Source organism: Haliaeetus leucocephalus, unplaced genomic scaffold, assembly GCF_000737465.1.
Source record: "Haliaeetus leucocephalus isolate CR32 unplaced genomic scaffold, Haliaeetus_leucocephalus-4.0 Scaffold41, whole genome shotgun sequence".
Lineage (NCBI taxonomy): Eukaryota > Metazoa > Chordata > Aves > Accipitriformes > Accipitridae > Haliaeetus > Haliaeetus leucocephalus.
The window spans coordinates 2078445-2103074 of NW_010972477.1; the positions used below are offsets into that span (position 1 = coordinate 2078445).

Below are 24630 nucleotides of genomic sequence, written 5' to 3' on the forward strand. Positions count from 1 at the left end.
CTCTGCAATTTGCACTAGCCTAACAGGCAGTTTTAGCAAAGAGGACAAAGATAGGAAAAAGATGTGGGCATGAATTCTCACACATCGCTCCACTCTTTTTGGGTGTCTGGGTAAATCTCAAATTTGATATCTGACAGAGAATCACCTAGAACCTGTTCAAAATCTAGGTAGGTAGAATGAGACAACCACTAATTTCTATAAAGTAAAATTTACCAAATAAAGACTCCATTGGATCCAGTCTTAAGCAATTCAGATACCTCCCTGAAGGTGACTTAGCTCATTTACAAAGGCTTTATGCTGATATCAAATAGAAATAAGGTACACGTTAGGATCACAGAAGCAGCTAAGCATTCATCTTCTATTGATGTCACATAAGCTTTGCAACTTATACCACTGAAGATTTCAAGCCAAAATTTCAGGACTGGAATCATCCAAGGCAAAATACAGATAGGCCAGAGGACTATATGCCTGCATGTAGCATTATGCACCCATGAAAGGTCTCAGAGTTTTCACTTTTATATAGTCTTCATCTGAGTTGGCTTTCACTGATGTCTCCAGCTGTCTTCAAGGTGACACAGATCAGGTTCATACGCCATAGGCATCTAGTGCAATCTTTACTATTATTTAAAAGAAAACTGGGGACAAAAAAAAAAAGAAGGTCCTAACACAAGCAGGTATATACATACACAGTAGCCAAACTAACTCTGTACAGTATTATGAACCATCAACATCCTGAGTCATTGTGGCACTTAAACCATGTGGCAAAACACAGGATAGCATCTGAGAGACCATTATCCTGATCAGCTATTGAAAGTGATACATAAATTAACAAGATGATAATCTAACAGAGTATTTGGAAGGTGTCTTCCAAAGCAGCAGTCAAAATGACAAATATTTACACTTCTGTCTGAGTGAGGCTATTTAAAATAGAGCAGCTTAATTAAGAATATGAAATGAGTTGCTTGTGACCACACAAACTAAAATTCTGAGCTAATTCTGGTTGTTCTTTCATTCTAGTGCTACTGAGCAGAGGAAATGAAGGTGAAGGAAGGAAATGGCCTTCCTGGAGCCCTTGATTAAATTTCAAGATGCCAGGACTTTCCTCTCCCTGGAAAGTTTTCCACCAGAGTCAATATCCCACAATTACCCAGTGACACAAATATTCAAGAGCAGGAAAGTTTTTTTCTTTAGCTTGCACTTATAAAAGGCACTGATCCATTTCAATCAGAGTAGACTTAGCAGGAAAGAGGTTAACCATTGGCTTCTCCTACATTAATTTCATACATCATAAATATTGAATTCCATTACTGAAGCAGCAAATGCAGCCTATTTCTTTAAATGTATTTATGGCATAATGGCATAATAAACCATTTCCACGTAAAAAACCAACAAGGATTTACCATTTGGAAAGATTCTTGGTTTAGCCCTCCAAAAATAATATTGATTTTTTGTAACAGTCTACAGGAAAAAATAACAAGGAGGCATATTTCCCCTTCACTACGCAGCCTTTCATTATGAATGAGAACTTAAAAATGTAAGTGCAGCAGAAAAGCTCCAGTGTTTCTGACATCATGGGACCCCACTCCTTTCCCACATGAGACCATTCTAGAGCAGATCCCACGAACCAATAGGTTGCTCTCTATTTTTACAGAAGCCCTTTGTTCAAGTTATTCTCTCTCATCTTCTCCTTTCAAGTAAGTCCTGGCTCACAACTGTGTTTCCTCTTGTTCCAAAGAATGTGGAGGGACATGGCAAGATGCTGGAAGAGACGCTAGCTTCTGAAGCTTAGGGTGTTGCAGAGGTTTTGGCCTGTGAAAAGAACGTCGGCTTTGTACACGTCTGGCTGCAGCAGATCTGTAATTTCCTTGTACATCAAGCAACATTTTCTTCTCTTGGGGCTCCTTCACATAAGAGTCTTCCAGCCCTTCAAACATAAGCAGAGAATTCTCTTCTTGTGAATTCTCTGACTTGTAGCTAACTTCAGAACAATAACCTGAGTTTACTGTCTCTTTGTTATTCGTATCTGTACCTGCTTCCCAGAAGAGATCAGGTACATTTGGGTCACAAGAAGCTATATACTCAGAGACAGTAGAAAGAGATATATTCCCTCTTTTTTCCAATGAAGAATAGTTTTGTGTCCAAGGCATTTGAAGGCAAGATGGGAAGAAGTGGAGGGGAGTCACTGAAACACTTTGGTTTTCATTTAGTTGGTCATCTGAAGAGGAGTATTCTGTCATTTCAACTTCATGGTCCATATCACCTAGAGAGCACAATTAAATAGAAACATTTGTGAAACATACTTTCTATACTAGTGTGCTGGCTATTGGGCTTTGCTTTTGGCTATTTTTATGAAAGTCTTATGAAAGTGAGTGGTTTAAGATGGCTTTTTTGCTGGGGAACTGTACCCTGTCCCAACTTCTATCTTGGACAACCTTAAGTGAGTTTATTAAACTTCTTATCCTTGCTGAGTATCAGGCAAAACTTAGTTCAATGTTTGTGATGAACAACTGCCTGTTTCAGAAATTTAGGAGATGGAGCTGTCACCTGGTCATTAAGGTGTACCTTTAACTTGAAACATTTAGTCCTGATGCTCAGCAAAGAAATCTTTCAGAAACTTTTGAAAGAAATTCTGCTCTTTCAATCAAGTAGCAGAGGGTATCACCAGGAAGTCAATTTCTTATTGACCAGAGCCTATGATCAGTTTTCTGTATACTTTAGACTAGGTAGAGAAACTTCACATTTCCACCCTTGCCTTCCAATTTACATTGGTTTCTAAAACTTTGTAATTGAAATTTCAGTATCATTCTCCTATTAGGAGAATTTTATTATGGAGATAATTCAGAGGACTGTTTCAGAGAGTAATCAAGGTCTAACTTCCCAAAACACTTCTTAAGAAACACAGCAGTCAAAACCCAGAGATTTTGATATATCAAAGATACCTGCACAAGAACTTACACATACCAGTTCCTAACTATAAAGTCAAATAAAGCAACAGAAGGGAGGAAAGGAACAAAGGTTAGCAAGAAAATGTTCAGCAAGTCATACGCCAATATTTTCTGACAATATTCTTAGTGCCTTTTGGAATGCTGTTCATTGTTCAGATTTTTAATCAGGATATTGGAATTTAATTCACAGTTCTTAAATTAATCCAGTGTTCATTTTAAAACATCATTTAAAAAATAATCAAAGATGCATTAATAAGGAACTGAGTACTAGAACCAACCACAGACCTACAGGCCACTCCAGTAAAGAAAGTGCTGTGCTTCCTGTAATTATACTTGAACTAGCACATCCTCTGTAGGGACAGAAGCCAGAACAAAAGAAAAATGAAACTTCCTTTTCTATTTCTTTTCAAAAGTTTATTAAGTTCTTCTCAAATCAAAATTACCAGCATTCACTCTTATTCTGAGGTCTTTCTCTGAACAAAGTTTCATCAACTAACTGGAGAAATACTTTCAGCTTAGCACATTCCTTTATTTGTTGATGCATAGAGGACACCAGGTCATATATTTGTGATCATGGATTCCACAAAAGTGAATTCATGATGAAATGGACTATTGCATTTCATTGCATAATCCCCGCAGTGCCCTATGTTCTATTCAGTTATGATGTCTGAACTGTGACCTGACCCACCTCATTTACAGCACTGACTGTGTTGATTATAGAAGTGAAGGCTGCTTTTTATGGTGTGGAAAATTTCCACAAAGCGAGAATTAAAGGGAAACTAGGATATTCATTTAAACCCAGAGGCAGTTTAATTTTAAGCCTCTAACACATTAGAAGCAACAAGTTATTTACTGCATCAGAAAGCTAAGCATTTTTTTCTAGTTTCAAAGTAAGGTATGGATTAAGATAAACTCTCAGTTTAAGGAGGATAAAGCTCTAACCAAAACTGGAATTCTGCTTCTGCACAGTCTGGCTGTTGTGTAATTATCACTACCTGTGCAAGGGAACTCTGATGCATTCCAGTAAACAGGCTTCATTTTTAAACCCTTTCTTATGTAATTTAATGATGACATCAGCAGTGTCACTGACTACTTGTAGCAGTGGGACAATTTTCCCTTCCTGGGCACTGGATAAATAACCTGGACAAATGTTCAGAACTGACTCAAGGCTTCTTAGCAACAGAGTCAAAAATCATATTCTAATCATGCTAAGAATGAGAGACTTAGCCCAGCTCACGGCTGGTCTAGCCCTGCTGCTCCTGTTGTACATCTGAATGCAATAGAGTCCAGTGGGTTAAACGACTCATCTGACCTCTTATGGGCAAACCCTGTCCTTTGGCATCAGCACCTGGATGTCTTCCTGGGGCTTCAGACTACTTTGCTTACATCTGCAGACAGTAGTGACAATGTTACTTGGAAAGACCAATCACTGTTTAAGGCGGTTGAATCAGAATTACTCAATTCCTGTTAAGGAATTCAGATACAAATGTTATCATCTAGAACTGACTACCCAAGAAACCTGGAACCCTTGACAATGGGTGCACAATATTCTGGTATTTGGAATACTATTTTCTTGGCATTTAAAGTATTCAAGCCAAAACAAACAGCAGGACCTTATCTGCTGTGAAAATAGCAAGGCATTGGACCGCAAATAGTTGGACAGCTCTTCTGCAGAAGGAAAATAGAAAGATGTTCTGTTATTCAAGCTGAAGGAAAATAGAGGATGTTTAGTTGTACGAAGAAATCAGGAAGGAAAGAGATGTGCTGGGAGAAGAAAAATCAGAAAAGTAAGTTTACTTGTCAGTAGTCAGGGTTGATAGGAAGGCTGATTAAAAATAAAGATGATAATATCTTTTAAAATATTACATATGTGTTGCTTCTGGGAGGAAAGATCTGGGTCGGTCCTCTGGGCCATCTGCTAGCAGGAAGGAATCTATTGATTTATTGCTAAGCCGGAATGGGGTGAGCCGTCTGAAGTTGTTTGGAGAATACGGGATCTGCACTCGGGCCCTTTGTGATGGTACCACAGTATCTTCACTAGATAACCATGGTGAGAACTTCATGTAGATGCTTTGATCATCATCAGCTGAAAATACTGGATTATCAATTCCTAAAAAAGTTCACAAGTGACAAATACAATTAATCAAAATAATTTCTTGGTAATACAGCAAGATGCTTTGTAAAAGGAGAATGGCTATAATGGGAAAAAACCAGCCTGATACGCGCCAGTATAGGTGACTAGACCAATACACAGACCATTATACACACATAGGTTGCTCTTTCTACCTTGGTTATTGCTAGTCATTTTGGATTTCTATTAAAGAGAAAAATTGGGTATTAGATCCAATATGCAGTTATGTTTGGCTTATCTGGAGACAAAAAATAAAATCAATAAAAGAAGAAATCAGTCAGCAAATTTTAAGCAAAATAACGAACAATATAAAATAACTGCAGAAAATTCAAATCAAACCCATAAAAAAGAAACAAAAGATGGAAAAAAAAATGCAAAAGCATAAACTGCACAACTCCATAAAGGAATGAGATGTGGGTGAGGGAGCTAAAGCAGGCCACAGAACAGTCAAAAGTAAGTTACAGGAGCCTTTTAATATAGATATAAAATCTGTAGTGTTTCAACAGAAAAAGAAATTTTAAAAATGAGTCTAGGTCTGCATCTTGCCACCCATTTATTTCTGGATCGATTTCTGGATGTCTTTATACATTCTCAAACATAGAATTTATCATGGAATAGGGGAAAGGCTGTATCAGCACGTCTGCCAAATGAATACAAATATGCAAGTATTTTTCTTCACTGTACACACCATGTTACATATGAAGCATACAGTCGCATGATGAAAATTCAAACACAGAAGTGCTAAAGAGAAATACTACATTTTAAAACTTCATAAATCATATCATATAATTTCTGTTATATAGAGTGATACACTTTCAATCTGGTATTTTGGAGCCTTTCAGGGCTAGAAATCAAGTTCAATGAATGCTCCAGGAATGCTGCAAATCTGCCCTTTTCAGTGACTTCTATGAGCCTGTAAGGATCTGAGGGAGTTGTGAATTTAAAAGGAGAAATTCTGCCTGAAAGAAGAACCATGAAATTTATCACAACAAAGTGCTTCAAATGCACGTAGAAAATAGTTCCAAAGGACTAGTATTGACTGGTCTTCTGAGGTAGGACAACTCTAAAATAACATTTTCTGTTGCTAGAAATAATTAGTGGGTTTAGGTTTGGTTTAGGCAGTCATGCTCACAACTTCCATCAGTAGCAAATTTGAAGCTATCCGTTAACATTAATATTAAGCAAATATATTTTCTAATAGAATACATCAAATTAAAACAAAACAAAAAATACAGGCTAAATCAGCAGCATTTCTAGTATTTTTTTAACATTTGAGAAAAAAACCTCTGTAGGTAATTAATAATTTTACCAGTAGGAGTATCTGTGAAATTTTGCTTCGTCACATTAGCCAGGAAATCAACTCCTTTGCCTAGATGCAAAGTTTCATAATCATTATTTTCTTCTGATTCAGAAAACTCCAAATCTGAAAAAAAAAAAAAAGAAAGTCCAATTTGATTCAAGATTTTTATCAGTTCTGAGAGAAAATGCTATTTCATGCTGTTTTCATGCTGGCATAGTTATCAAAGATACATCTTTAACAAGGATCTAGATAAGGGCAAAATTTAATCAACAGTTGTAGCACTGAAATGCGAATGTGAACATATACAGAGTTTGCAGCTCACATACCAGTTACATCAAGAAACTTAAGCACAGGTTTCCAGCTTGCATTATTAACTGGTGCTATGATAGAGATTTCACACTCTGGTTAAGGTTTTGGCGAACAGAATTGTCTGCTTTCCTGGGGCTGAAGCAAACCAACCTATGACATGGCACTACTGCTGCTGTTGTGTGTTGTGTCTTAAATGCTCACGTGTTGACAAATGTCATCCCATTACAATGACCTGCCACTGCATTTTCATCATTTGACAGCATTAGTATCCTGGACTGATTTCACATCTGGTGAGGTCATTGCTACTTCTGCTGCAGTGGAATCAGTTCTACAACAGCTGCTAAACCACTTGGTAAGACTGTCTTCCAATGAAGCTTTTTATTTTTTTAAGTAGAGGATGACTTCTATACACAGTGTTCTTTCATAAGACAGCATTGAATGACCTACTTATATGTATTCGGAAAGCTCTTCCCGTGCAAAAAGGATCTAGAATATTACATTTATTCAGCCAGTCTGTATTGCCCCTGTCAGTCAAAGAAAAATGATGCTCAGAAAATGATTCAAAGAACATACATAAAGAAAAATATCTTTGCTTGGAGCTATTGAGAAAAGATGAATCCCTCTCTACTTTACTTCAATTCTCTTTGAGATCAAGGTGTTGCATGCATAAACAGAGGGAAGAACACAAATAAGACAGTAAGTTCAGTGTCTTTTAAGTGACATATTTTATAATTACATAACAAACATATTAGGATCCATCACGTCTTGGTATGACTGACATCAATGCCAAATGATGGTTTAAACATGAGAGAAAAGAATTTGGAGTTTTACATGCAAAACCAACTTTTGCTAGAGTTGCTCCCTAGGGAAGTCAGTTTCCGATTACACTTTCAAGGCTGACCTGTGGGTTAGATTTGTGCGTGAAGAGTGAATCAGTGCTGAAACTGGCCTCTGACGATGTGTTCCTTTCAAAGCTACACTCTCCTTTGGTTCTAATGTGCTTGCTCAGCATCAACTCTGATTCAGACCATTCTAAACAAATGGACCTTAACTCATATCAGAATGTCATCTCAACTATTGAATTTTATATGACATGGTGTCCTGGGCAGACATATCCTGCTGTGATGAAAAAGAAAAGTGCTAGCAAAAGTTGCTCTGTGCAGCTTATCCGAAAGGAAGCTGAAAGTTCGTCTACGTTGTAGCCACTGCATTGTTTCATTTCCAAAATTTAAATGTGATATTTTAAAAATGCGAGTAAAAAGGCCAATTAAAATTTGGGTTGTTATCCAGCTGCCTAGAAAAACAACTTCTATATCATCAAGACACTGCATTTAAACATGGAGCAGATCCCCACTCTGAGTTCTGAATTATGACTAGAAATACCTTTTTAATACCAGCTTCACTGCTGCATATCACAAAATTTTTCAGTGATGCTTTACTGACAATGTAGCTGGTAAAATGCAGTTAATGAAACTGATCTAAGAGTCTTTTTACCTTTTTCCTTCAAAGTAAAATCTTGTACTGGATTTTCTGAAGGTATTTTTCCATTTGGTATAACATTGCTGTTTCGCTGAAATAAAACAAACACAGTTACCAAAACCGCTACCATCATCAGATAGCAATGGCAGTGACATCCTCTGAAATCATGAGTTCAGCAGCATAGCCCTGAAATCTATTGTAATCTTTGCTTGAGACTCAATATGGATGTCATTAGTTCCCCCCACACACACTTGTACTCACTACAGGAAAAGAAAGGAACTTTGGCTCTTTGTATGCTGTACGTTCCCTCTTAGTTTCATGCAAATTTTGTGGAATGCTCTATGCTATAGTGTTACCCTGCTACATCTACCCTGCAACATCTCCCCACAGTGTTGTAGCATGGCTCAAGGTCTGTTGTTTTTCAAGTGATCAAAAATCTCTCACCCAGAAGGGTCCCAAAGCATAGAGAAAAGCAGCATGTGAGAAGATGCCCCTTGAGTTATCTCATAGTTTAATCTCTTCTTGCTTAGGCCCTTTCAAGTTCATGAAGTTCTATAGGACAGAGATCAATGCAGAACATAGGACCCTACAGAGTCCTCCCTGCCTTCCCCACCCCCTAGGTTTGTATAATAGGTAGCTACACCTGGGTCCTAGTGAAAGTATTTTACCCTTTTTTGGCCCCGGTCTCGCTTGTGGATTTTATTGAGCTTCTTGGAATGGTTTATTCCTAGTTTGGTACTCTTGAAAGATTCTAAGCGTTTCCTCATCGTCCTGTGGAAAATCTCCTTGTCTTGTTTGTCATCTTCACTGTGCATGATCTCATGTCGACTGTACAGGTGTTTGTGCTGTGGCCAGGAAGGGAAGACAATATTCATTTATTTAGAAATACAGCTGGAAGCCCTGAGTCAATGCATTCAATCAGTGTCATGCAAATGTAAACAACTCTATAAAAAAGAATGAGCCAAAGACTACTCTGAAGTCATTAATGAAACTCCTCTTTTTCTTTCTTTTTCTTCACCTTGAAACAGGTATAAGTCCAGGAATTTTAAATACGTGACTGTCATTCAAATAAGCCTCTCCCTCTAACTGTCTGAATCACTTCAGTTGATACGCTCCATTTAATCCTGCTTCAGAACCTACACTGGACCCAGTTCTGCATTCCACTGGCCCCAGTGAAATCAAAGGCACTAGTTCTGCTGAAGAGGCATGTTCATAAATGAGGAAGAATATAGACAGAGAGCCTATCATCCTCAAGGGTGCAGAGTTTGCAGACAGGTTCTTTCCTTTTGAGTTTCACTGCCAAGTTTTGGTTCCCAATGTCTCCTAGTTTTAGATTGGAAAACCAGTCCAATGCTAGCCTTCTGCTCTCACCTCCTGCCTGGGTTTATACAGGTACTGCTGTAGGGTGTGATGAGCAACTGTGTCTTCCGTGTCCCGGATACTTTTCCTCCTCTGCTCTAAAGCTTGCATGTCAAGGCAAACTGGTCCAGCTTTTTCTCTCCTGAAGAAGAATACAATATACAAAGAGCAGTTTTAAAAATCAGTAATTGCTGAAGAGGAAGAAAAAACAGGAAAATGGGGAACAAGAGGGAGAAATGAAGTTTTAAAAAAAAAGGGAAGGTCAAAATCAGCTAAATGAAAATGAGTGAGTAAATAGCTAATGGGAAATGTGAAAAGATTATTGGTTTTTGTCCTTCAGGTGGATGTAGCATTAATTTCTCAGTTTACACGACACACAGTCTGTTTGGTGAAAGAATCATGAAAGAGTTAAGGAAGCAGCAATTTTTTTTCCTTGCCTCTCTCCTGAGTTTTTCTGGAGCAGACACAGAAATGACATCTAGCCCTGTCTATAGCAGTTGGTGAACAAAAGGCACATGAAACAACTCTAATGTGGATATCTGCTTCACCTTACCAGCCTTTACTGCAAAAATTTGTTTGTGTGTAAAATGTAACAGTATCACTGTATGTATACCCATTTTATGCGGGAGAAAAGATTAACTGAAGTTCCAAAAAGTAGTGAATGAAGCCCCTGTAATTTGCATTTTTCAAAATTTATAACACTGCTTCCATTTCCTCACATATAACATAAAAAAACCCACAAACACCCCCAACCATTCCACATTACTTACAGTAAATAAGAGACAGAGCTTTCCACAGTGCTTGGGCGTGGAGTGCTGAAATCCACATTTACCATGTTGTCTGTACTTGGAGAACGTATAAATGCCAAGGAACCTCTACGTTCTCCCTGGCCACAGAAAGAAACAAGATATATTACAGCTGTAAACACCTAGGGCAAAATGTGTATCAGAAAATGTGGATAATTGGTGAGGCTGCTGTATGCAAATGGCACAAGAAGCAGGGTAGAAGTTGTATTTAGGTAATGAATACAAACCATTTTTTGGTTTTATGGTTTCTTTATGTTGAGTGATGTTATCCCAATGAACAAAGCTCAGAGAAAAACTATTCTTGTAAACTGATTTTGAGGAGGTGAGTGATTTCTTAGGTGTCATTCTGTTTGCAAATTATATCCTTGCACTTTTGCAGACTAACTCTTTTCTCTTCACAGATCCTTTCAGGGGTGGACCTTTTACTTTGTACCACATTGCAAACCAAGTACCTAGTGATATCTATGCAGATTTTTGTGACTCGACACATCACTGCACTTACATTAGCGTTCTCAAAGATACAACCCCAAGTGTTCTGTTCTCTACCAGAATGGAAGAAGCAAATATTAAGTGGTGGTAGAAGTCTACAAGACTATTTTAATTAAAGAGGTTATGGCATGAAGAGACAAGATACTGAAGAGATGAGATTTGCTTTCAGTTCTAAAACTAGTGTCACAGAAGTGAATTGCTGCAAAAGCTCAGATTTATGTCTTCACCATTTTCCCTACTGCTTCCATAATCTCGTGTTTAGGTGAAAGGTAGCTATTGAGTGACATTGTGGTTACATTGGCTGAACCCACCTATGGTTTTGAATCACAGCAGAGAGAAATCACATAGCAGGTCTCCACATTTTAAACTGTAATAAAGAATACACCAAGAAAAACCATCTCCCTTGCAGAATATTCAAAGAGATTTTATCTACATTTCTCCAACTTCAACTGCATTGTGTCCCCTTTACATTTTTATATTTATAGAGCAAATCAAGCAAGTGTTTCCTTTTACTGTGGTAGTCCACATACATATTACAGTAGTATGTGGCATTAAGAAGTACACTCTGGCTTCTTAAATGTGTACTTAAGAAAACTTCAGAAAAAAAAAGGAAATTCTGGGTCAGCATAATCCTGTCCAATTTCTTAAGTATATTTGTCTTTCTTTTCAAATCAAGTTTACTGTTTCATACATACATCATACCATATCATATCATCAGTGGAGGAATTTTAGCCAGAAGAAGTTATGAACTGTAAGTATTTTAAGTCAATTCTATTCCCTTGCTCTGGATTATTTGCATTTTGCTTGGCTTAGGCTGTCCCCTCTCAACTGTAAGGAATTTATTTAGGTTTAGACTGAACTCTCTCAAGCTCTTGTTTATTGTACAGATGCAGCATAACAGCAGAGCTGAAAAATGAAAAATTTATCAAAGTTTTTAAACTCCTCATTTTCTTAAAAGTGAGAAGAGAGTGAGTAGCTGGGGAAGGCAGATCTTTACTCCGCCTGGAAGAAATGGCTTCAATTTCAATGCCAGCTTGTAATTCACAGATATTTAGCTCAAAGATATATTTCAGAAGTTAAGGAAAAGTTGTTAAAGCAGCGTATCACTGAAGCAAATGTTAACATGAGAAAGGTGGAATGACTTTAGGATTCACAACTCATGACTAATCAGGCATATTAATGTAACTAATTTCCACTGGGAGAAACCATGTTGCAAATCTCTTGTAGAACCTGGAGAACTTTTAATTTCTTTGTCTATTATTATCAGATTAGTAGATATTTGCCAATAGAATTTGTCTGCAAGACACAATATACACAAATAGTATCTGGACTAGGGTAGCAAAAGTCAGTTTCCTTGTGTTATGAACTGTACTAAGGTATAATGAAAAAGGCAACTTTGCTAAAAAATTAATAATCTAACTTAATCTGACATTACTATATGGGATTCAAGACATTATTGGGTAAAGATTCTGGGGCTAAATCTGCATGGTTTAGTGACCTATAGAGCCCTTTGCACCTGTTAAAGAGAAAAAAATACTGTAATGAATGTATTGAACAGATTCAGTAGTGAATCTAAACATGAGTCTTATGCTCATCAACATCGAAGTCATTATCTAACTTTCTTCCTCTGAGGTGTGACCCAGAAAGCACCACGAGAATGAAAATTAGTTCTTGAGCTCAAATGGTCTGAAAACTGAATGAGTAATTTACAAAATCTCAAAAGGAAGTATTTGCTTATCTTGTGAACCACTCCCCATTTTTCACACTAACATAATTTCTGAATTTCATCCTATTTTCTGAATTTGATCTTTGAAATTCCATGTTTTACTGGAAGAATTCTGCCTGGCTGTAGCTCATTTTCAAAAAAAGAAAAGAGATTATTATTAGTAGTAGTATCAGTCATAGTAACAGTGTTTGTTTTAATTAAAGACATTAACTGGTATATCACCTAGCTGTGAGAATGAGTTCACCTGGAGATTATGGGCATAGATAGATTATCACTTAATTTCATTTTCATCACATCATATTTCATTTAAAACTATCCTCTACACTGTATGAATACTGCATATCTGTGGTGATTTGAACTAAGGTGGCCAGTTTCATACTGAAGAAGATTAGGAATTCTTACACAATCTGTTAACACTGCTCCAGTCTGGGAATGGTACTCCTGCAGAAGGCCAGTAACTTTCTTCCATTCTGTAACTTTAAAAATTTCTCCTGTTGCAAGTCTTAAGTTTCTCTAGCTACACCATTCTGTGATTGCATTTGATAGCTGTAGTATATCACTTTAACCCTAATTTTTGAAGTGTGGGTGTTATGATTCCCTTGAATTAAAGTTACCCTTCCCAATTTTTTTATACTACTGTGATGGGGCAGAATGAGACCACAGCAGTCCACTACTTTGGTCATATATCCACACCATTTGGAAGTGAGCTTCTTCAAATCAGATTTGTCATCACATAGAACCACTGTTCTGCAGGAGCCAGTCTCTGTTGACACATTTAGAATGATGGTAGTTTGCCTGATCCCTTTGGAATTACAGGTTTTTTTCATGCCATGAGTACAGAAACAAAGTTACTCAGTAAAATCCAACAGAAAAGTACACTAACATAGTGCAATATACTCATACTTGGGGGTCAGGAATAATACTGAGAACTACAGCCACGCAAACAGGTGATATTGCAACTCAAAACACATTTAGGATAAAAAAAAGCAGAGCAGAAATGAAAATAGTTTTCTTTTAGACATCTGCAATACATCAACTTTAGGTTATATTACAAATTAAAAAAAAAAGCCAAAACCCAAACGATGCTGTAATAGGTCAACAAGTGTTCAAAAGTACCTCAGCCACATAGCTAATTGCATCCTTCAAGTTGAGTTCATGGAAAACATTAAGGATCTGGTCTCTTGATTTTTGAGCTGACCTTCTCATCAGTACTTTACTGAGGAATTTCCTATCAAAATTGGACCACCTGATAATTTAAACAAACTGTGTTAATGGCAACAAGCAATTTTAGTTTCACAGCATTTTTAGTTTAGCATAAATGATATTTTTGTGAGCTAAGCACTTTTTAAAAAATGGTGAACATAGCAAAGTGAGGGATTTGTGTTTTGAAGCTCTTCAATTAGCATTTAAAGAAAGTTAAGGAAAAGCCTGCTACAGGGTTATGCAGCTGTCACAAAGCATTTAATAGGTTCACTTACCAAACACTACTACAACAGCAAGAGTGCTATGATTACAGTATCCCATTTCAGAGTCACTAGGACATTTTATACTCCAGGAGATCATACTACCTTATTTTTCCACTTCTGATTATGCAGTTATATTTAATAACTTCATTCTAAAAGTTTAATATTCTTTCCTCCTTTGGAAGGGAATCTGCTTTTCCCCAGCTGTGTTGTAGGACAGCCAGCCTAGAAAATCAGTTCACAACAACAGTGCCTTTCCAAAAGCACTTACAGAGGGCCTTATTCATGCCACTGATGTACTCTGGGGCACAGAAGTAACGTGTGTTTTCTGTGATGTACAATTCCAAGTTTGTCTGATGGTAGGATATCTGCCATTTCATACTTAGCTCCAGAAGATAAAGGCTGCCTTACTTTCATCTACCTTCCTCAAGATTTTCTCTAGAGGGCATGAGGCAACTTTGGAGACTACTATTGAAAGTGATTCTATCCATCTTGCCCAATGGCTATTTTGAGTTTACGACTTTTTAATCAGATTGTTGAAACCTTTTTGCTGTTAAACATTATTCACAGAGTTGATAACTATTCCTCTTCTCTAGCCAGAACATCTGAAAAGCAGTCTCTAACTCAGGCTGCCACACCTGAGCACATCGGTGAGGATGCTAGGGGCTGCCATTTCTTTGAGGAAGCAGCACTTTCATGTACAAGTAGTCCAAAAGAAGCAGACTTAAGGCAGTCTCATTCAAAATACATTAGTCATCAAACCACACACTCAACCATGAATCTACATTAAGCCACTCCTTCTCTTGTTACTCAGGGAGATTACTTTCTGACATCTAAGAAGTCAAACTCCAACCTGCCACTTTAAAAATATTTAGCTCCATCTTCAAGACAGTATTTCAAAACTGGGGATGTATTCCCCTGTATTATAGCCTGCTGAAATTCATTCCCAAAAAGTAAACTAAAAATTTACACCAAAAGAAAGAGGATGTTCTATTTGGGGTGCCTCATGAAAATTCTTCACTGCATAAATGAACAAAGAGCAAAAGGAAAGGAAAGAAACTATCCCTATAACTGGGTACAGACAGGTAAGCAATTCTGCTTGAGCTCAGATACAATCTAGCTCCAGCCTAGGAGTTGTATAGTTATATGAGCATAATGCTCAACCTAAGCTAATATACTCAGCTTCTCAGCAAGGGTTAGGGGAGTGCTTGGCAGAAAACTAACACAACCACATGGCTTTTGGCGTGGAACTGACATGCTGAGTCAGCAGGACATGAGCAGGTCAGAACTGTGACTGTCTGCACCTATGAAATGACCTCACTCCAGGGAGAGAACTGCCTAACCTTAAATAACGCTCTTAAAGATGTCCAGATTTAATGTCCTTTTTTTTCACATTTATTCCTCTAGATTATGGAAGTCTGCCCATCACAATGGTAACTCTTCACATATACTTTAAAGAAAATGGTGTCTGTATCTTTCAGCTGAGTAATTTGCTTCTCTCAAGATGAATCAACTACAAACAGAGGGGGATGGAAATTATCCATAATTTTCATTATTGGTTTCAAACAAATAGGCTTAAACTATCTGAGTCATTTCAAAGCACCCTCTGCCAGCACTTTCAGAGGTGTTGAACGCATCCTTTGTAGAAATAGGATAAACAACTAGCAGTCATAGTTAAGCTTTTTTAGTGCATCCACACACAAATAATGTTCATGAAATGGAGTATTACAGAGAAGGACCAACATTAACTTTTTGTGCAAATGGGCAGTTCTCAAATCTTGAGAGAAGCTGATCCCTGGATGTGCACTGAGGTATTTGCAAAGGCCTAATCTGAACTGTGAAGAAAAAGAAAAGATTCCGGTTGTACAAAAATAAACTATTTTCACATTTGCTATATTTCCAGTATTTTCAGTATATAACTTTTTAAACTACATTTGACATCCTTGCTGTCCCTAAACTCACAGGTTTAAAAAGTCATAATTTACAGATAAGATTTCCTAGCAGTATTTCAACATTCCAAGTTAGTTACTACTTACTTGTCTCTCAGATAATTATGTCCTATTTGTCCAGAAATGTCTTCTATAGCAGAAAGAATGTGATCAAAGGCCTAGAAAAGTGAAAGTGGAATTAATATCTTTACAGAAATAAAAGGCATAATTAAAAAATAGCTCACTTTATGTCAGGTTAGACCAGGTGGCTATGCAGAATAATTTTTTTTGCTGCTAAGCAGATTTTTTTTCCCCATTTACAGAAATACTAACTACTATATGCTTTTCTTCAGAGGTCCTGAGCTTTCTAACCAGTTCTTTACAAATTCACTAACTATTCTTGAATTACAAGGGTCTCAGCAAGAAGGTACTTAAGTCCCCATTTTAACGTTCAGTTTTAAGACTCTTTTATTGACTCACTTTACCACCTCCATTTCTGCCCTATGAAGTACATCAGCCGCTATTACTGTTGGTGATTAAATGAGTTGAAAAATTTCCCTAGTGTTTCTTTCTAGATGTTTCAGGAATTCATACTTCCCTCAGACTAGAAGTAGGCACCATTCTTTTCATATCTAGGGCAAAATCCCATACTTGGTATATTAGATGGCTGATAGAATTCCTGAGGTTTATAACTCTTGATTCAAACCAAGGCAGCTGCAGGTAGAATTTGGTCTTTTTCTGTATATGGTTGTTAACATTTCTTTCTGAACACTGGAGTGATTACTGCAGAATATATAGCACGCTAGGTTTAGAACAACATGGGTGATATGGATTATTCCTGAATATAATATTAATTACTGTCTTCAGGAGATACCTGACATGGAAGTGGAGAAAACTGTATTATAAGGAAGTTGTCTCCCTCCTACTACATGAGAACACACAGAGTGCTCCCTCTCTCTGAAGGCTGCAATTTATACCTTTCTAGGAGCGCTGTGCCTCCTGAGACAGTATCTGCTAGATTATTCTAGGAAGCGGTGAATCAGTACATACAACTTTACAAAGTGTTAGGATTAACATTACTGCTCGGCCTGCACTAATAACTGACATGTAAAGGTATATCCCATAAATGTAGACAGACTGTATTTCTTCACCTGGGGGAAGAATCCTGATGTTCAAATAGTAAAATATTTGAACAGAAATAGGAATTTGAATTGCTGGATAACAAAGTCATAATGTATTTATTCAGTAGTGTGTTAAAGAATTCCTCAGAAACAAACCCTGTCCATCACTAAGTTGTTAATTCACTTCAGGTAACCTCCAACATGAAAACAGACAAGATTAGAAGCTCATACAAGAATGTGTTAAAATACTCAATGCAGGATAGCTGTGTAAATCTGAAAAATTTATGGATTAAAGAAGGCCATGAAAGATGTCTTAAAGTCTTCCGTCCTCTAACCTATATTTGTATTGAAAATGTATGTTATCTTCTACTGAATAAAAACTTCATAACATTGTGTGAAAGTGAATTGGAAAAGAACATGGTTCAAAGTCTTTTAAAAGGTTAAAGAAATGCAAGCGCACACAGCATTCACACTGAACTAAAACTATTACCATTAATGTGGAATTTCAGTATATAATTAACATCTGCACTGGGCAGCAGACTACATTTCTATGCAAACTACAAAGCCTGCTTTCATATCTTTTCCATAAATAAAGAATATTTAAGAAGGAAAAATAAACTTATTTCCACGTGTTTTGCCCTAGTGATCTTCAGTCAGATGTCCTCCTCTTTTAGCTGAAGAGTAAGAAGCATATCCCAGCCGTGCTGTTTCCATAGTACTGTCAGCCCCACTGAATTCTCAAGTGAAAAGACCAGAACCTTCAGTTGAGTATCCCCTCACAGGACTCAACCCAAAGACAAATTACAACCTACAGATAACTTCTGAAATGTTTGAAGGATTTTGCACTTGAATTTGATTCTCCCCTCCCTTCCAAAAAGAAATTTTCTCTAGTTTTTGTTTTTCTTAATGCACTCTGTAAAAATGCAAAAGATACCATAGTTTTATTTAAAAATATCTTACTCTGCCATGAAGTTTCTCATTCAGTTTTGGCTCTCTGTGTTCCGTTTTCTTCACTTTCAGCCACTGTACCAAAGGCTTGATAGTCAGTCCCTAAGGATTGAAACATGATAATAAATACTTACGAATTATTTCTATTACTATCACTATTACTGTTTTGTTTCAAGGATGGTTTCAATGTGCAAGCCTTAGTGAGTTGCTTAACTCTTCCCTGCTTCATGTCATCTATCCCTGATTTATGGACAACAGCATAGCTTTTCCTCCAAAAGGGGTCAGGAAAAACAGTGAGTTGGGCTGGCAGGAGTCTGCTATTTCTCTTTGAAGGGAAAACCTGAATTTAAAAAGAATACCAGCTGGTCATTGTTAAAGAGAAATAGAGCATTTTTGTATGTTATATGGTGGTTCTCATACTTCCTCAGTTGATCTCTGTCCACTTTTGATGATAAAATAATGCAGTACCCTCAGCTCCTGTTACAAAGTCTTGAAAAGACACAAAACAGTGGAAAAATATATCTTCTATAAGAAAAATATGGTACTGGAAGGGTTAAAGTTTTTCCTATGCCATTGAATGTGGTATTTTCTGCATGTATCAGGAGTTTGTGATCGCAATTAAACTCTCTATAATAAATTTGAGAAAAAATTCCAAGCTAGTATGTACCGACATATCCCCATTTAAATTAATGTTGTTTTTTTCATCCAGGAAGTGCTATTTTGTTTTTATGCTAAATACTTTCTTGTCCCACTGCTTACTGTTATATTTTAAAACAAGGACTTAGGCTCAGGTAGATCAGCTTAATGACTGTATTTGCCCATGAAAAGGACTGTTCCCTAAAGTTATTCACACGAGGTGAAGGATGTTTAATCAGATATTAACTTGAGCACTATTAATACCAAGCAGCTAAGACTGAACATTTTTTAGCACAGAGAAATTGTGTTTTGTCCCTTGTGGTGCCATATGAAAACATAAAATGGGACCTTTGTTACTAAAATTACAAATTCAATTATGCTTTCAGTTCAGTGAAACAATATGCAACCTTCAGCTGAGAACTGCTTTAAGCAGTCGGTACTTTGGGGGGACTCCTTCTCCTTGCAAGAAGCATGCTTAAGAAGTTGAATTACCTGGAAAATAACAGTAAAAAACACAACAATGATAGTTGTGCTGACAAACAGGTTTTTCTCTTTCACTTTGTTCACATCCAGAAGTACAACCAGGGCAAAAGCAACCGCTCCACGTAGTCCACCATATGACATCACCACCTGGTCTATTATCTCCAACTGGACCATTCTGTAGTGGTTAAGAATCCATGTCTGTAAAACCACACCTATAAAAAACAAATGCCAGCATGTCTAGAAATACCCTTACAAAATGTCAATATCCCACCCATCCGTAACAGAAACGGTACCACCAGCCTGCTTTCGTAACAAATTCTCTACACCACCTACTTCTCCCTCTGTATTGCTAGGCTGCCAAGGAGGGCAGGTCCACCTGGTACCTTCCCCTTTATGTTCAGCCAGAGCAATTAGACGAAGCTGCTTCTGTAAGCCAGCGGCTCTTCCGAGAACGCTGCCCACTGGCAAAGGCACTACAGGTGAAATTCTGCTTTGTGCTGACCTTTGAAATTCACTGTTGAGAAAGGGTAATATTTCTAGCACCCTAGTCGGTGATACCCACAGGGTCTTTTAGCAGAAAGAGAAACGGGTTGAAACAGTGTTGATTTAGGGATAAGTGTGGCACTCTTTACACATCACTAAAAATGACATTTGTGTCAAGAGGGTTGCGTAGTTTTGCTGACACTGTCTTTCAGGCCTACAGGTGAGATGCTGCCTGCTGTAGGAGACCTAAAGCTCTAGAAATCATGTCTCCCAGAGCTCCCACCGTACAGAAGGAAAACAGCTTCACTGTTCTGAGAGCGGCACAGCGTGTGTGTCCCACTGCCGCAAGCCAAGACTGTCAACCAGTGCAAAACAGATATTCCTCTTTTTACAGAACATTGAACTTGTGCTAAGGGAAGACTGTCTTGTGTGTATCACTGTAAGCAAGGCCTCTGGAGGAAGGGACCTTGAAAATGAATTCATGACACCAATCTGACTCCTCCAAGGGTATGAGAGCTGAAATTATGTACAGCCCAATATCATCAGGTCTTTAGTAATTTATTAGTGTCTAAGCTCAATTACTTTAAGGGGTACATATTGTTATTGCTAAATATTTACTATTTAATTATTGATCACACTTATTACAGGATTGTTAACCACTCATTCCAGGAATACAAGAAGTCACAAAGTCAAGATACTGAAAACTCGTTTAAACACCTCATGCACATCAGTGCTTACTGAGAGGTGGCTAAATGAACAGTGGTTACAGATGATTTAGAAGGGAGGACATGGGGCTAGGCCCTTCATTCAGCACAGGAATCTCTAAACAGAATAAGAATACAGAGTCAAGGAAGACTGCTACCTAGGTAGATGTGTTACCTTTTATTTTAATTTAATTCAAGACAAACCCATTTAATTTATTCCCAGATGTAAGTACATACACCAAATCACTATGTGTGTTACTCTCTAGAAGTACTTCATTCTATGCCTTTTTTGTGATTTTAGCCCCTTTGCTATGTCACAAAATAGTGATTAAATAGTAGAACTACATAGTTGGGCAAATCGCCATTGGTATTTTGAAATGTTTGCAAACTTATATAAGCCCACTAAATTGACAGTAGGTAATCCCTACCTGCCACAGTCTTATTTACTCAGTTTTTCACCAGTCCCTGAGAATTATTTCTTAAGCCAGAGAACCTGTGGTGTAATTATGTATGGTCTTACATCACTGTGTGTCTCAAACCTGAAGTCAACCGTAAAATTAGCTTAAGACAATCTCTTTATTACCAAACTGAAAGAGCTGAAGGAAAGAGATGGCTGACAGAGCTCACATCTTTTGTTAGGCTGCAAGTTAAAGAACAAAGGCCATTTCACTGGGAGATTTTGCCAATACCATGTGCTGGGTCACTGAAGGTTACCCACTGGGTGATTCATGTTAACTGTTGGGCTAGTCATATCGTCACATGTGATCAAAAGTGAAATCCTACTATATTTTCTGTATATGATGAAGCTTACTGTAGAGATCTACCCTCCTAACCTAAAACCAACCATAAATTCAACTAAAATAAGTGGAATATTTTAAAAGGAACAAGTCTAGAACTCCAAATTCTTTTTTTTTTTTTTTTTTTGACAAAAGAATATATGATTGCATCAACAATACAATGCAAGGACAGGAAGAAGATCATCCCCTTACCAATAACTCTGTACACTGAGATGAAGACCAGAGTCAACAGAATAAAAGCTGTATTCCAAGTCCAGATTTCTGGATTTACAGCTGAAATTCCCAGGAACATGAAGATAATAGTTTCTGCTCCACTGGCCATCATTTTCATGGTATATCTTACAGTTGTAGAAGATTGTTCAGATATGTTAGCCTTGACATATTTCTGACAGCAGATGCCACAGAAAGTTATCCTAGAAAAAAACAAGAGAAGCAATTGTTCAGAAGATACTCATTGTAACATTTAATAATATTTCCATCTGTCTGTCACATAGTGATAAAACCCCACCATTAATTCCTAAGAAAAAACACACTCAGGAACCATTGTGGAGTCAAAGCTAGGTAAAAAGCATATATCTCAAACATTCATCCTGAGGTCACCCCAAGAGGTCTGAAGACAGTATTTCATTAGATCCTAACAGACCTTAATTCTCTTCAGATTACTTTACCTCAAATACTGCCTTACATGCAAAATTTTAATTTTGTTTACATTATACGTCATCTTAAACTAATGATCTGTTTGCAGTAAGATTTTCAGATCTTGAATATACTCACTGTAGCATCTACAAACACAACAAGCAAAACTGAGAAGAAAAGTATCCCAGGAATCAATGGATACCAAAAGAAGAAAGACCACAGAGGTACTCAAGCCAAAAGAGGCAAGACAGGCAAAACTTAACAGCCCATTCAAGACAGTGAGAGCAGCAAACAATGGACATTCATATAATGCCTTAGAAAAATATTGTTTTAATTACAAAGTATAGGGAAAGTTGTCAATAAAAATGGACAACTGTAAGTTATTGAAGTATTATTAATCACAAAGAGGAAAGAGTCAAGTCTGTATTTTGCAAAGGAAGTTCTCATGTTGCAGAGCAGATACTGGAAAACTTGCATTCCTTTTCAAGGCTGAATGACAGTATTTGCAAACTATAATCTACTGCAGTGTGATGATAGTAATATTCAGCATAAGTTTCATGAGTGTAATTTTCTATAGCTGTCCTATATAATTTAGGTCTTTCTTTTCAGTGTTTTTAAAAACCATATTCCCTTCTCAGCCCCTTCACAGGCAGTAATAAAAAGAGACTTACGCAAGGATAGCGGAAAGAGAAAGCATCTCTGCTGTGAGGTAGGACAGGTAGGAAATGATAAACACAAATCCAGGTTCAATGATTCTCACGTGCTTGGTAAAACGACTGACCAATGACAGCAGGAAGGCAAAGAAAATGCCAACCAGTGTCCCACCCAGGCTCACCACAAAGAATGACACTGAAAAACAAAACCAAACACAGCTTAAAGAGTAGAAATACAATGGTTTGAACTAGTTCTCTTCTGTTGTACGGCCAGCAAATCAGAGAACATTTTGGAGGACACATCAAAAATTATTTCTAAAATGCAACAACATGGATGGCTTTTGAGCACGTGGTATGTGAATGCAGCATTCTCTAGAAAAAACAAGGTTACTTTCTGTTAAGCCTCAGCATTTTAGGCATATTCAAGACCCACTACATTTCTTTGAAAATTTTTTTCCCCACATTCTATAAACAAATGGTTTTCCAAAAGCATATTATAGAATATGCCAAAGTCACTGTTAAAACGTTGATTCATAAGATAATGTAGTATCATGTCATGCTTGGAATGGAAAATAGTAACTAAATTTTTAGGTAAATAACATTTCTTGATAGTCACTGGCAAACGTTATTTGATGGCAATCAGTGATAAGGAGTGAGAATGCCCATATGCAATCTCAACTTTCCTGGAATGCAGGAGCAGCATAGGCTGAAACTAAGGACATGTTATAAAATACAAAGAAAATATGTATAGCTGTCAAGTTTGGTGGTCTTAACAACTGAATTCTGCATCTGTTGAGTCTCCTCAGAAGAAAACAAATCTGATTAAGTTTCCCAAATACTCAGGAATATTCACTTATTTATTTTCTTAGGATGTTTGTCTATGCCACATATATGGACATATGAGTGACAAGGGAAAGGGCTGAAAAAGAACAGTTACTGATAGCATAATAAAAATAATATTTTGTTTAAAAGTCTGCATATGTACATCAATGATGTGATATGGAATTCAATTCTACGCACCTATTCCTTTGACACATTCAACCCCCGTCACATTCTCTGGACCTATTGTAACAAAAGATTCGAACACATTGTACAGCACCTGAAAAGAAAAGTAGACTAACTTAATATTGCTCCTGAATTAAGCCTATTAAAATAATCTCATTATGGGCCCCAACATTATGAATTCTGAAATTATGTATGATTGAGGGAAAGTCTGTGTGGAGGGAGAAGATTTTGCAGATTTCTGAATTTCTCAAAATGGAAAAAATGCAGTGGAGCAAGAAGAAACAAAAATTTAAAAAAACCAACTTTCCATTTCAATATGATTTCTTCAGTATTATTTCTGTCTATAAGAAGCATTGTTACATCTAGATGTGTTTGTGTTTTCTAAAGCACTTCTTACTCTAAAAATGCAGATATTTGGCAGATCTATTTAATCACCTGTATAAGACACTTAAGATAATAGTAAGATACTGGATTGAAATACGTTGAACATACATAAAATAAGTTGAACATAAAAGAGAATAAACTATAATAATTGTTCTAAAGCTTTTAAAATAATTGACTAACAGTGATAGTGCTGAAAGTAAAGAATTCATCTTATCCATACCCCTGCCTAAGGTGGTTTGTATGAGCATCATTCTTGACACATGCCTGTCTCATCTATTGTTAATTCCTCCAGTGATGGAGGAGAACTTCACTAGGGCTTTCTCAGCTTTCCCTGTTGCAGCTAAGCTTAACTCTTATCATATTTACCCCAGTCATGGCACAGAGGTTATTTTGTTCTGTAACAGTAGTCTTTCACACATTTACTTTTAAAGAATGCTACATCATCCACTTTCTTCTGTCCGCCAGTCCTTCCTTTTTCAAGGTAAGAACTGCAGTCGTTTCAAACTTTCTTACTCTTGATCATGCTTACTCTTCTCTTCTGGATTTTCTTCAACAATCAAACTTCCTTTTATTCGTAGAGTGAGTGTTTGTGTTCATTTCACAGTAACAAAAACTCCTTTCCTTCTGAGAGCCAGTGATGTTGATACTTGAGTTCATCAAGGGTTTATTTTAATATTTGTTTCCAGTAATACCCCAAAAGTACTGATGAGACTGATATCTAAAGGCAGTTAGGTTTCTCTGGAGGCCCTAAATGGCCCTTTCAAACTCCTGTGAACAGTTAGGCTGCTGCCAGTGACCTTGCAGTGCCTTGCTGCCTTGGTTGCAAAAAATTAAGTCACTGAGCC

The 24630-nt window shown here is 37.1% G+C and overlaps 1 protein-coding gene across 1 annotated transcript in view; it reads right to left on the reverse strand.

The window, feature by feature from the left end:
* Nucleotides 1-4807: 4807 nt before the first annotated feature.
* The window catches only part of SLC9A3 (solute carrier family 9, subfamily A (NHE3, cation proton antiporter 3), member 3), a 52497-nt gene continuing 32674 nt past the window's right edge, over nucleotides 4808-24630 (reverse strand). Inside the window, exons 4-16 of the mRNA XM_010576852.1 lie at nucleotides 23417-23495; nucleotides 22415-22592; nucleotides 21300-21520; nucleotides 19133-19335; nucleotides 18017-18106; nucleotides 16044-16114; nucleotides 13661-13790; nucleotides 10294-10409; nucleotides 9536-9665; nucleotides 8833-9009; nucleotides 8180-8255; nucleotides 6386-6499; nucleotides 4808-5055 (exon numbers count right to left, since the gene is read on the reverse strand). Coding sequence (XP_010575154.1) covers nucleotides 4808-5055; nucleotides 6386-6499; nucleotides 8180-8255; nucleotides 8833-9009; nucleotides 9536-9665; nucleotides 10294-10409; nucleotides 13661-13790; nucleotides 16044-16114; nucleotides 18017-18106; nucleotides 19133-19335; nucleotides 21300-21520; nucleotides 22415-22592; nucleotides 23417-23495 — 1833 coding nt within the window. The remainder of the gene's footprint in view (nucleotides 5056-6385; nucleotides 6500-8179; nucleotides 8256-8832; nucleotides 9010-9535; nucleotides 9666-10293; nucleotides 10410-13660; nucleotides 13791-16043; nucleotides 16115-18016; nucleotides 18107-19132; nucleotides 19336-21299; nucleotides 21521-22414; nucleotides 22593-23416; nucleotides 23496-24630) is intronic.